This window comes from Kogia breviceps, chromosome 15 (genome assembly GCF_026419965.1).
Source record: "Kogia breviceps isolate mKogBre1 chromosome 15, mKogBre1 haplotype 1, whole genome shotgun sequence".
Lineage (NCBI taxonomy): Eukaryota > Metazoa > Chordata > Mammalia > Artiodactyla > Physeteridae > Kogia > Kogia breviceps.
Window position 1 is genome coordinate 53562487 of NC_081324.1, and position 14446 is coordinate 53576932.

At 38.1% G+C, this 14446-nt stretch overlaps 1 protein-coding gene across 7 annotated transcripts in view; it reads right to left on the reverse strand.

Moving 5' to 3' along the window:
• Positions 1–14446, reverse strand: part of YES1 (YES proto-oncogene 1, Src family tyrosine kinase) — an 80524-nt gene that overhangs the window by 25755 nt on the left and 40323 nt on the right. For 5 of the 7 annotated variants that reach the window (XM_059039968.2, XM_067014369.1, XM_067014374.1 and 2 more), the window contains one exon: positions 2282–2554. The exons of 1 other annotated variant lie outside the window; for it this stretch is intronic. In XM_059039968.2, the coding sequence (XP_058895951.1) occupies positions 2282–2546 (265 nt within the window). In that variant the 5' untranslated portion in view covers positions 2547–2554. Of the gene's footprint in view, positions 1–2281; positions 2555–4225; positions 4309–14446 lie in introns of all 7 variants that reach the window. One more of the 7 variants, XM_067014370.1, reaches the window with a different exon arrangement.

A 14446-nucleotide genomic window follows, 5' to 3' on the forward strand; every position in this document is an offset into this window, starting at 1 on the left:
TTCCAGAACATATAATCCCCTGAAAATAAACTTTTACTGGTGACTGAGAAATACCATCATGACCAACTATTACTGAAGTATTTAGAGTTAGGGGGCTGGAAATAAGACTATAATTGACTCTTTGATGTCCATAACTTCTCAAATGAACAGTCTAACAGAATAAGTGTATGACATTCTCTGGCCACATTTTTGGTCTGGAGGTGAGTAGAGTGAAGGGACACATTTATAGTCCATGCTTGTAGAAGAGATTCTTCTTTTGTCCCCTCATGTTGTTCAATTTGGTGCTGGCAGCTGTTTTGCCAAGCCTAAGGATAAAGTGGACACTCCAAGGGCTGCAAGAGAGACACCAAAGAAACTAGAGTCCTTGATGACATCAAGGAACTGCTGGATCAAGGAATCCTGGAGCTCACCCTACCTTTTTTTTTTTCTTTTTTGCGGTATGCGGGCCTCTCACTGTTGTGGCCTCTCCCGTCGCGGAGCACAGGCTCCGGACGCGCAGGCCCAGCGGCCATGGCTCACGGGCCCAGCCGCTCCGCGGCACGTGGGATCCTCCCGGACCAGGGCACGAACCTGTGTCCCCTGCATCGGCAGGCGGACTCTCAACCACTGCGCCACCAGGGAAGCCCTCACCCTACCTTTTAAAGCCAGTTGTGCTTTGTTACTCAAGGGAAAAGCATCCCGATAGGGGACACTTCACAAAACAACCATCTCTCTTTTTGAAGTTTCTGACTACGTTTTTAGAGCATTTCTGCCTCCATGAAAGGTTGTTGGCCATCACTTCTTGCTGTTCTCTGAAAGGATATTGTAGGGTAATAAATGAAGTTCTAGAACAGGGCATTAAATCTGTGCCCTCCTGCTTATTATCTGTGACTCTGAAAAAAAAAATCATTTAAACACTGAGCCTCAGGATTTTTCTTTTTTCAGTCAGTAGTATCTAATAGAAAAACTGTATTATCATCACGAAACTGCCATTTACCTAACATTTATCAAGTAACTACTTTAATACTTTAATAATGGCTAGCACTTCACAATCATCAGAAGTTGAAACATTCTAGAGGGAGGGGTATACATTTTTCGGGGTTGTTCTTTTTTGGCCGTGCTGCATGGCATGTGGGATCCTAGTTCCCCAACCAGGGATCGAACCTGTGCCCACTGGACTGCCAGGGAAGTCCCCAGGAGGGAGGGGTATACTTTTTTTAAAAAAATAGATCTTTATTGGAGTATAACTGCTTCACAATACTGTCTTCGTTTCTGTTGTACAACAAAGTGAATCAGCTATACATATATATATATCCCCATATCTCCTCCCTCTTGCGTCTCCTTCCCACCCTCCCTATCACACCCCTCCAGGTCGTGGCAAAGCACCGAGCTGATCTCCCTGTGCTATGAGGCTGCTTCCCACTAGCTATCTATTTTACGTTTGGTAGTGTATATATGTCCATGCTACTCTCACCTCGACCCAGCTTCCCCCTCCCACACCGGTCCCCAAGTCCATTCTCTATGTCTATGTCTTTATTCCTGCCCTGCCCCTAGGTTCAACAGTACCATTTTTTTTTTTAAGATTCCATATATATGTGTTAGCATACAGTATTTTTCTCTTTCTGACTTACTTCACTACATATGACAGACTCTAGGTCCATCTCCCTCATACAAATAACTCAATTTCACTTCTTTTTATGGCTGAGTAATATTCCATTGTATATATGTGCCACATCTTCTTTATCCAGTCATCTGTCGATGGACACTTAGGTTGCTTCCATGTCCTGGCTATAGTAAATAGAGCTGTAATGAACACTGTGGTACATGACTCTTTTTGAATTTTGGTTTTCTCAGGGTATATGCCCAGTAGTGGGATTGCTGGGTCATATGGTAGTTCTATTTTTAGTTTTTTAAGGACGCTCCATACTGTTCTCCATAGTGGCTGTATCAACTTACACTCCCACCAACACTGCAAGAGGGTTCCCTTTGGGGTGTACGTTTTTAATCTCTATATTTCCAGTGCCTGCCAGTCAGCACTCAATAATTATTTGAAAAATGATTTAGTGAAATAATTAATTATATAACCCAGTACATAATCACCACCAGATTACTACCATATATCTCAGAATAATATCCATGTATACAATAAGACTTGAATTTATGTTGGAGACTTTAATTTTCACATAAACTTATTATAATAGTCCCCCAGTAAGTTATTTCTCTTACAGCAGGCAACTTTATGTATGTATTGCCCAAGGTCACATTCTCAAACCAACAACAAGATTGTCCATTTAAATCTCACCTGTTAAACCAGCAGGATATGAACTTGGCACCACTGAAAATGAGGAAGATGCTCCTCCAAAAGGTGTCACCCCTGAGGATCCTCCAAATGGTGTCATGGAAAGGTTGCTGAAATTAACAGTTGTGCTCTTTGTGGAGGATGTTGGTGCCACTGCAGTGTGCTCTGCTCCATAATGGCTGACACTTGTACTGATCGGTTCTAGATTGTTATCTGGTCTGTATTTAATGGCTGGACTTTTGTTCTCTTTACTTTTAATGCAGCCCATTATCAAATCTACAAAGGTGATAAGGCGAATTTTGAGAAGCAGTTAACATAAAGCATACTTCAAAAGGTGCAATTCAATAGTTGACTTTAAACGAGGCATTTTTCCCCTGCAAATAAGTTAACAAAAAAAAAAGAACACAGACAGCTGCAAATAAAGTCTCTCCACCTCATTTATCTTTATTACAACTCTGCTAACGTATCATTCCAATCATGCATTCTCCAGCTCAATCTCCTTTAATGGTTCAGTGACAACATGCCACACTGTATTGGGAAAACCATGGGCTCTGATGCCAGAGGCCAGAGTTTGAATCCTAGCTTCCTACTTTCTAGTGCAGTGACCGCAGGTACGTTGCTTAACTTCTCTGCACCTCAGTTACTTGAAAAAGAACAATAGTATCACCTACTTCATAAGGTTTTCTATAAGGATTAAATCTCTTACAACTTCTAGACAATCTCTGGTTCTACATAGTGGGTACTAGCAAATTCTGGTTGTTTTCCTTCTACCTATACCAGCACTGTGTAACAGAAACATAATCTGAGCCATGCATATGATTCTAAATTTTCTAATAAATACATTTAAAAAATAAAAACAGGTAAAATTAATTTTAATAATATATTTGACTCAATAAATCTAAAATATAATTATTTCAATATGTCATCAATATGAAAAATTTAAATGAGATGTTTTATATTCTCTTGTACTAAATCTTAGAAATCTGGTGTGCATTTTAAACTTACAGTACATCTCAATTTGGACCAAGCACATTTTAAGTGCTCAACAGCTGTATGTGGCTAGTGGCTACTACACAGGACAATGCATCTCTATATCTTTTCCCTTCCCTACCAATGGACACACTCCCAATGCTTGCCAAATTGGACTTCAATTTATCTTTCCCACTTTATCATTTCCTCACTTATCTTATGCACACATGGAGAAATAAATTCCTGTTTCCCCAATACATATGCCCTGTGCTTTCCCATTTTTGTGTTTTCCCTCCTTAAAAGTGCCTCTGTCGGTTAATACTCTCCTCACATCTCTACCTGCTAAAATTTATCCATTCACTAAGGGTCGTTACAAATGTTACTTTACCATTCAGGCTGTCTCCATAACTGGTAAAATACCTTCTTCCTTAAAACTTCTAATGTACTTTTGGAGAGATTTTTGTACAAGACTCTCACTTGCATCTTGTTTTTTGCTCATTCCCAGCCTACCCTCAAGTCACTGGCAACACACTTCTTAAAAAGCAAGAGTTTCTCACCTCTTATACACTGTACAGCCTACATAACTGGTAAAATATCTTCTTCCTTAAAACTTCTAACGTACTTTTGGAGAGATTTTTGTACAAGACTCTCACTTGCATCTTGTTTTTTGCTATCCTCAAGTCACTGGCAACACACTTCTTAAAAAGCAAGAGTTTCTCACCTCATATACTATACAGCCTACCAACATGACTTGCATATAGTATGTTTACTGATATTACAAAATCTGCATTATTCCATTCACTTCCTGCAGAAGAACTAACGGTGATTTCATTAATTCACTTTTTTTTTTTTTCCTGGCTGTGACTCGCGGCATGCGAGATCTTAGTTTCCCAACCAGGGATTGAACCCGCACCCCCTTCAGTGGAAGTGCAGAGTCCTAACCACTGAACTGCCAGGGAATTCCCCTAATTCACTTACTTTTTACAGTATTTCCCTTCTTTTACAGCATTCAAAAGGAAGTAGGTGAGTGATAAGATGACTGCTTCATCAATTCTGAAAGACTGAACATTTTTACAAACTCAACTACATAATATTGATTTTAAATGTAGCTATAAATATTAAAAGAGAAACAGTCGCAGAAACCCAAAGTTGGAAGGTTTTCACATCTAAAAACAGGTATATTCTGAAGACGTGACAATAAAGCACAGGATTGGAACATGACTGGGACTGGAAACTTAAATATCTACTGAAAACACTATGAGAGAATAATAAGCTAAATATATAAAAGGCAGTCTTCTAAATGTGTTAGAAAAAACTAAAGGTAAGCTGTTTCATAATCTAGCAGTTGGAAAAGCCTTTAAAGCGTAAAAGTAGAAACCTTAAAGGAAAAGACTAAGAGATATATGATGAAGTTGGGTGGGCAGATGTGGACACAGAAACTCTTAAGTGAAACTAAAGACATGAGAAGTAGGGAGAATTTGCACTTCCTCATTCTCTTACTTGCTCTCTCAACATATGAATGTACTCATGTGAAAATTGGTTGACATTCTTAACACAGACAACTCTTACACATTAAAAAACATATATATAAGCCCCTTAGAAAAATAGGAAAGCCTATCAACAGGCAATTCACAAAGGAAATATGAAAGGCCAATTAGCATATGAAGATATGGCCAACCATCCCAGTCTTCTAATAAATGCAAATTTTTAGGGAATTCCCTGGGGGTCCAGTGGTTAGGACTCTGCACTCTCACTGCTGAGGGCCTGGGTTTGATCCCTGGTCGGGGAACTAAAATCCTAAAAGCCACGTGGCACGACAATCAATCAATCAATCAATAAACACAAAATTTTAAAGGTATCCTTTTTGCTTATGAGATTGGCAAATTTTGGCTCAATACTCAAGGCTGAAGGGTGAATTTTAATCAACAATCAATATACATCCACAAAATATGTTAAATTGCAAAAATATTTTAAAATCTATATAAGACTTTCATATTACCTATATCCAAAGTCTAAATATTAAAAAAATATTTTAACAATTACATAGACTTTGAAAGAACAGTAGTTGTATGACAGAGATAAAATTATGAAAGCCAGTAATGGTGCTAACATTTTAAATTTGATAACAGACCAACTGAAATACATCAATTCATAACCGAGGTTACTATAACTATTTACCCACCCTCATTTCTATTTCCAGCTTCCTTAATTCCTCATTTTCACCTTTTTCTTCACTCAGGATCTTTGCTAAGGTCTTTTCTCCCCATAAGACATCACTCCTAACTTAACTCCTCTTCCTTCAAAAGTCATATCTTTTTTCCCTCACTCTACCAGTTTTTCCTTACTACTGTCCTCCAGTCTCTTTTTCTTAAATAGACTCTTTGGTACAGCTCCTCACATCTACCCACTTATTCTTTTCAGTAGCTCCAGGACAGAACATCATTTTCAGTCCAGTTCCAATAGCACCCAGTATCAATACACAGGAGCCATCACTGCTGCCCATCTCCTTTAGAAACATTAATATATATATATATGTATATAAGTGTGTGTGTATATATATATATTGGCCACACTGCGTTGCTTGTAGGATCTTAGTTCCCCGACCAGGGAATGAACCCGGGCCCCCGGCAGTGAGAGTGCAGAGTCCTAACCACTGGACTGCCAGGGAATTCCCTAGAAACATTATTGTAAGTGTAGGATGTGATTTACATTTTTAAGTAAACTTCAGGTGCAATGAGTTATACAGATTTTAATAGACTGTCTTAGAAACATAACATTATTTAAAATATTTACATGGGAAAAGCCTCTTTCAAGTTCCAAACTTACAGATACATATTTATTAACAACATATATTTATTAGACACTCTAAAGGGAGATAAGGATGGCAAGAATGGTTCTTTTTCTTTAAAAAGGTCACAAATAAGTGCAGGAAAAAAATACATTGTTGTAAAATTTGAAAAATGCCAGAGTGAAAAAAAACCCTAGAGCAGAGGTACATACAGAACATGTATGTATACATACATGTATACATACATGTATTCATGGGAATACAACAGAAGTTATAAGCTCTGCCTTGAGTGTTTGGGAAAGATAAATTTGCAGACAATGGCATCTGAGCTAGGTCTTGAAGAGCTGGAGATTTAGGGAAGAAGAACTAGGATATTCCAGGAAGAAAGAAGTGGGAAGAATGGTTTAGATGTTTGGAAAAGCATGGTGTATTTGGGGAACAGAAAACCCTGTGGCAGGAGTATAAGGGGGTGTTTTTGAGAATGGTGGGACAGATGGCTAATGTTAGAGAAGAATTTACACACAAAGAGGATTATTTGTCAAGCAATAACTTTTAGATTTATCCAGGGAGCATTGCAAAGTTAAGATTCTTAAAAAGGTGAAGAGCAGAAAATATGTTTCAGAATAACTGTGGTAAAAGGACAAATTAAAGAGTGGAAAGAAAGAAAGAATGGAGGCAGTTAGTCAAGTTACAAAACTACTGCCATGACCCATGTGAGGCAGGACAAAAGCAGGAATACTGGGGCCAAAGATGAGGGGAAATGAGAGGTACACACCAAGTAAAATAATCAACTCTAGGTGATCGGCTGGGTATGGGTAGAGGAGACATGAAAAAGGAGTCATTTACTCAGTGTCTACAATTTACCAAACACTTTAAAAGTAGTTACTATGTGCGTGCTACGAGCTGGATGACTCCAAAGTTTCTAGTTTGAACTGAGTGGAAAGTAACACCATGAGGTAGAGAAAAGAGAAACAGGTTTTTCTGGACCAACGAGTTCAGCTTCACATGTTAGTTTTAGGGGTCTGTGGGGCATGATGTTGAGAAGTCTAGTGGTGAATGACAGTAAGTGTAAAACTCAGAAAGAGGTAGAAACCAGAGAAAAGTTAAAAATTTTTTCACAGTGTAACCACACCATTTGGAGATAATAAAACTCACCCAAGGCACAGATTTGGAGGGGTGTGAAAAATTAATAGTGTTGCAGGACACCTACAGATAAGGGATAGATAGGCAAGGAAATTAGGAAGCAGCAATTAAGAGTTGGGAGTGCTTTCATAAATACAAAAACACAATTGGAAAGGATAATCATTAACTTCAAGATGGTGGAAAGGGTTGGGGAAGAGTTTCAACTGTATCTGTGGCACTTTTTTTTTCTTAAAAAATATATGAAGCAAATAGAGAAAAATGTTAATGTGTTAAACGTAGGTAATAGATATAATTTTTCTTGTTAGTTTGGAGTATTTAATACATTTTTAACAAGTAGAATAATACGGTGGGAATAGAGAAATAGACTTTCAAGAAGAAAATGGCTAATAATGGTAAAAACCAACATGAAATCAAGTGGCATTTAAACTGATTTTAAAAGGCCAGCTGATTAGTAATTAGGAGCTCACTGATGACTTTCACAAGAGCATTTCTTAGCATCATGAAGATAAAAGTTAGAGCGCAGTTAAGTTGAATAAATTAATGACTAGGCCATGAAAATATGGTGAATTCTGGAGTGCAACATCTTCATAAGCTGGGAACATATACTTTGTATCAAAACATTTTCTATGATTTCTTTGTCTACTTCACAGATCCTTTCCTTTGCAGTCTTGGTAATCTAATTTGGCACACTTGGTTACTCAACAGCCATCCTGCTTTGATAAAAGAAAGCTGATTTTGTTCACCTTCCTTCATTTGTCCAGCCCCAGGTAATAAATAATGACTGATTTAAGCCACTCTTGGTCCTATCCCTTTGCCATTAACTGTGTAAGACATGAGCATGGGCTTCTAGGAAGTTTTTCCTCACTTGTAAAAAGGAATACAAGACAGAAACATTCCATTTTCATTCCCTAGATGTTATTGTTGTTGATGCCTAAATCTGAGACTACAAAGCACCCATGTGAAAGGAGGACACAAACATACTGAAAAGGGGAGATGAAAGGAACTTGGGTCCCTGATGCTGCTGCTCAGTTACTGAACTACATAACCCTATAACCCGAGAAAACAATTTAGCTCCAGAAAACTTACTATGTGAGATAAATATCTACTGTAAAAGTCAATTTTCTTGTTTGGTTTTCAGTTACTTGCAGCTGAAAGGATCTTAAATAATAAACTACTCAAATCACATGACAATGGTTAATATATTAAATCCCTTTCAGCATATCAAGATTCAATAGCTTAACAAACAGATCCTCTCTCAAAGTATTTACATAAATCTGAGCTATCCTTAAGACTGTAAAATTTATAGTCTATAAAAGTAAAATTCAATTTTTAAGCAAATGATTTCATATAGATATTTGCTTGAGTATAAGGTACATGAATATTTGCTGAAAAACAAGGCTTTACCTCAATTTGAATATTACTGTTATTTTAAGATTTTCTGAGAAATATGAATTTAAAATTTACAGAAACTTCTTCCCTTAGACACTATCAGATATTCTTTCCTAAAATGTTCTTTTTTTAAAAAAATAGCTTCGGGACTTCCCTGGTGGCACAGTGGTTAAGAATCCGCCTGCCAATGCAGAGGACACAGGTTTGATCCTTGGCCCAGGAAGATCCTGCATGCTGTGAGACAACTAAGCTCATGTGCCACAACTACCGAGCCTGCGCTCTAGAGCCCACGAGCCACAACTACTGAAGCCCGTGCGCCTAGAGCCCATGCTCGGCAACAAGAGAAGCCACCACAATGAGAAGCATGTGCGCTATAACTAGAGAAAGCCTGCATGCAGCAACGAAGACCCAATGCAGCCAAAAAAAAAAAATCAACTTTGAGGTGTAATTTACATACAATAAAATGCACCCATTTAAAGTGTACAGTTCAATGAGTTTCAGCAAATGTCTGTAACTGTGCAACCAATACTATAATTACAATATAGAAGATTCCAATCACCCCCAGAAGATTCTGTTGTTCCCTTTCCCCACTAGGGAAAATCCCCAACCCCAGCCCTAAGGAAATCACTGACTTGTTTTCTCTAACTATAGATTTATCTTTTCTACAGTTTCATATAAATAGAATAATACTATAGTCTTTTCTGTGCCTGGCATTTTTTTTTTAAATTAGGCATTGTGTACCTGAGATACTTCCATATTGTTGCATATACAGGTAGTTCATTAATTTTTATTTCTAAGTAGAACCCCATCATATACCTTAATTGTTTATCCATTCACTTGATGGGTATTTGGGTTGTTCCAGTTTGGGGCTATTTTAAATAAAACAGCTACAAACATCCCCATACAAGTCTTCGGGTGGGTAGATACGTGCCTCTCCCCCCTCTCACCATAAATACCTAAGGAATGGAACTGCTTGGTCATATAAAGTTAAGTTACTGTAATAAGCTGCTAAACTGGTTTCCATAGTGACTGTACCATTTTGCATCCACACCAGCAGTGAATGTGAATTCATTCTCAACAAAACTTCTAAGTCTTTCTTTCCCCTCTCAGAAACCCATCACATGTTTACTTGGGTTTGGATATGATCCAAATAGTCTACACAGCTCTTTGACTTTTTATTCTATCTAAAATGCTTTGACAATTGAAATCTACTGATATCAAAGGTAGCTGACAATATAAAATGCATATGGCTGAAATGATGTTACACACATTTACAACATGAGCATTACCAAGATCATTAGAACTGTTGATTAACCACTGATTTTAGTTCACTCATATAAACAATGGTCAGGCCTTAGGTAACTGCCAAACACCTTTACCACCATTTAATTTGCCAATGTCATCAAGAGCATTTCAATCTCAAGCCTGCCCTCTATAATCCAGTATTTTCTACACTCAGATTAGATCCAACGGCAATCTAAGACTGCATGGTTACTAAGATGCAATGATGGTTCTTTCATATCTTACTACATCAATAGGTCAGTTTCTCACTTTTAAAACCCTATCTTTCAAGATTAAGGCATAAATGTGTAAAATCCACTCATATTAGTATACAAGTCTGCAAGTTTTGACACATGCATACAGTCGTGCAACTGCCACCTCAATGAAGACAAAGAACAGTTCCATCCCAATCCCCATCCCATGACACCTCCATGCACTTCTTGTAGTCAACCTCTCCCTCCGACCCCAGGCAACCATTAATCTGTTTTCTGTTCTTACAGTTTCACCTTTTCCAGATACCATAGAGCGTAGCTTTTTGATTCTGGCTTTTTTCAGTTAGCATAATGCATTTAAGATCCACCCATGTTTTTGCAGATATCAGTTCACTCCCCTCCCCCACCCCCCTTTTTTTAGTTCATTCCTCTTTATTGCTGAGTGGAATGCATATACCACAGTTTGTTTATTCATTCCTCAGTTGATCTGGGTTGTTTCCAGTTTTTGAAAATCACAAATAGAGCCACTATGACCACATACACATAGGTTTTTCTGTGAACACAAGTTTTCATTTCATTTGACTAAATACTTAGGAGGGAAACTGCTGGGCTGTATGGGAAGTATAACTTTATAAAAAACTGCAAACACTTTTCCAAAGCAGCTTTAACATTCTGCATTCTCACCATCAAAATGAGAATTCCAGTAGCTCTACATCCTCATCAACACTTGTTATTGTCAGTTGATTTTTTTAGGTGTGTAGTGCTATTGTTAAGGTTTTAATTTATATTTTCCTAATGACTAAGCACCTGATATTAAACATCTTTTCATGTGCTTATTTGCTACTCATATCTACTTTGGTGCAGTATCTGTTCAACTCTTTTTTTTTTTTTTTTGGTGGTACGCGGGCCTCTCACTGTTGTGGCCTCTCCCGTTGCGGAGCACAGGCTCCAGATGCACAGGCTCAGTGGCCATGGCTCATGGGCCTAGCCTCTCTGCAGCATGTGGGATCTTCCCGGACCGGGGCACAAACCCGTGTCCCCTGCATCAGCAGGCGGATTCTCAACCACTGCACCACCAGGGAAGCCCCAACTCAATTTTTTAATTGGGTTGTCTTCTTTTCTAATATATTCTGGAAACAAGAATATTTACTAATATAATACTATTTATTATATTATTTAATATTCTAGAATCAAGTTCTTTGTCAAATATATTTTTTCCCAACCTATAGGTTGCCTTTGCATGTTTATAACAGTATCCTTGAACATGATTTTAATTTTGATGCTCAATTAAGAAGTTTTAATTTTATGGTTTGTGCTGTGTCCTAATTGAGAATTCTTCACCAGAAGAATTTCTCCTGTTTTCACCAGAAGTTTTAGCTCTTTATATCAGGCCTACTGAGCCATTTTAAGTGGATTTTTGTATATGTTGTGAAGTCTGAGATCCCATATTTTTAAACTGGATATACAGTTCTTTAACTGCCATTTATTGAAAAGACTATCCATTTCCCATTGAATTATCTTGATACCTTTGTCAAAAATCAATTAATCAGGGGCTTCCCTGGTGGCGCAGTGGTTGCGAGTTCGCCTGCCAATGCAGAGGACACGGGTTCGTGCCCCGGTCTGGGAAGATCCCACATGCCGCAGAGCGGCTGGGTCCGTGAGCCATGGCCGCTGAGCCTGCGCGTCCGGAGCCTGTGCTCCACAACGGGAGAGGGCACAACAGTGAGAGGCCCGCGTACCGCAAAAAAAAAAAAAAAAAAAAAATCAATTAATCATAAATGCATGGGTCTGTTTCTATACTATTAGTTCCATTGTTTTATATTATATGTCTATGCTTATGTCAATTATCACACTATCTTCATCACTATAGCTTTACAGTAAGTCTTGAAATTAGATTTAAAAAGTCCTCCAGGGTTTTTTTTATCTTCTCCAAAATTGTTTTGGATACTCTATGGAAGGGGGTCAACAAACTTTTTCTGGAAGGGGTCAGAGAATAGACATTTTAAACTTTGCATTTGCAAACCAAATGGTCTCTGTCACAACTACCTGACTCCACCATGTTAGTGCAAAAGCATGTTAGTGCATAGACAATACATAAGTGCTAAGTGTGGCAATGTTGTAATAAAACTATTTCCAAAAACAAGCAGTGGGTCAGATTTGGCCTGGAAGTTGCAGTTTGCCTGTGCACTAGGGTCTTTCATTTCCATACAAACTGCAGAGTCAGCTTGTCAACCTCTAGAAAAATGCCTGCTGGAATGCTGACTGGGATGATATTGAATCTATAGATCAATTTGGGGAGAACCGATATCTTGAAAATATTGATCTCCTGATCCAAGAATACAGTACTCCATTTATTTAGAACTTTAAAAATTTCCCTCAGCAATGTTTTGCAATTTTCAGTGATAGACAGGTCTTGTCCAATTTTTGTTAAACTTATCTCTAGGCATTTCATAGTTTTTTGTTATGACTATAAATGGTATTACTTTATTTCTATTTCTAATTGTTCATCACTTATACAAACATATATTAACATAGTAATAATATATATACTTGATACTTATATATTGACCTCATATCCTGTGACCCTAATAATAATAAGTTCACATCTTAGTTCTAATAGCTTTTTCTTTTAGCTCCATAGGATTTTCTATATTCAAGGTCAAGTGTACAAATAAACACTTTTACTCTCCTTTAGCACCTCTAGTACAATGCTGAATAGAAGTGAGGAGAGAGAACATCTTTGCCTCGTTCCTGCTCTTAAGGGAAAAGCATTTAGTCTATCACCATTAAGTATATTAGCTGTAAGACTATAGCTGACCTTCATTAGGCGGAGGGACATTCTCTTCTAATTCTGTGTTTGCTCAGAGTTTTTGTCATGAATGGGTGTTAAATTTTGTCAGATATTTTTATTTATCTACTCAGATGATCACATGGGTTTTCTCCTTTACTCAACTGACATGGTTGATTAAACTAATTGATTTTTGAGTGTTAATCCCACCTTGGCACCTCTGCATTCTTGGAATAAAACCCATTTGGTTATGATACATTACCCTTTTAATATATTCCTAAAGGCTAATATTTTGTTCAATATTTTTATGTCTATAGTCAAAGAGATATTGCTCTTTAGTTCTCTTCTAATTTGTCTGTGTTTGGTATCAGGATAATTTTGGTCTCATGAAATAAGCTGGGAAATGTTCCTTTCCTCCTCTATTATTTTAAAGAATTAATATTAGTATTATTTCTAAAATGTTCAAAAGAATTCACCAGTGAAGCCATCTGGGCCTTGAGGTTTCAATTACAAATTTAGTATCTTTAACATACAGGGCTACTCATATTTGATTTTTCTTGTGTTACTTTGGTAACTTTTCCAAGATTTGTCCAATTCACCCAAGTTATTAAATTTATATTGGCATAAAGTTGTTCATAATATTCCTTTGCCACCAGCTCACAACAACAAACCGCTCTTTGCCTGGCTTTACAGCTTCACGTTCTGCAGGTACCTTCCAGAATTCAGCAAAAAATCAGAGACTCCTATGTAGATTGTTAGCGTTATTTTTTCTAAATAGTGGTCTTTCTGCTGGAATTCTCCCCTGCAATTTCCAGCTGCCTTGGCCTCCATGAATTATGATCTCCTCGACTTATTAAGACCACTCTCAGGCTTCCCTGGTGGCGCAGTAGTTAAGAATCCACTTGCCAATGCAGGGGACATGGGTTCAAGCCCTGGTCCGGGAAGATCTCACATGCCGTGGAGCAACTAAGACCGTGTGCCACAACTACTGAGCCTGCGCTCTAGAGCCTGTGAGCCACAACTACTGAGCCCACATGCCACAACTACTGAAGCCCGCACGCCTAGAGCCCGTGCTCTGCAACAAGACAAGCCACAGCAATGAGAAGCCTGAACACCGCACAACACAGAGCTGCCCCACCCCCGCTCGCCACAACTAGAGAAAGCCTGCGCACAGCAATGAAGACCCAATGCAGCCAAAAATAAATAAATAAAATATATTTTTAAAAAAAGAAAAGAAAAAAAAAAAAAAGACCACTTTCCTTTGCCCAAGATCCCTATCCCTGCTCTGCAATTCAGACCATGCCTCTAGAGAAAGCTGGGGTGATTAGCTGACTGTCCAGCTTACCTCATTTGTTTCCTGTCTTTCAGGGATCACAGTCCTGTATTGCTGTTGTTCAATGTCTGAAAACAATTGTTTCATATATTTTGTCAAGATTTTCAGTTTTTGTTTTTGGGGGAGTGGTAAATCCATCATGGTAAATCTATCATGGCCACTTTAAACGCTCTTAAAGGGGACTTCCCTGGCAGTCCAGGGCTTAAGACTCCATGCTTCCAATGCAGGGAGCGTGGGTTCGATCCCTGGTTGGGAAACTAAGGTC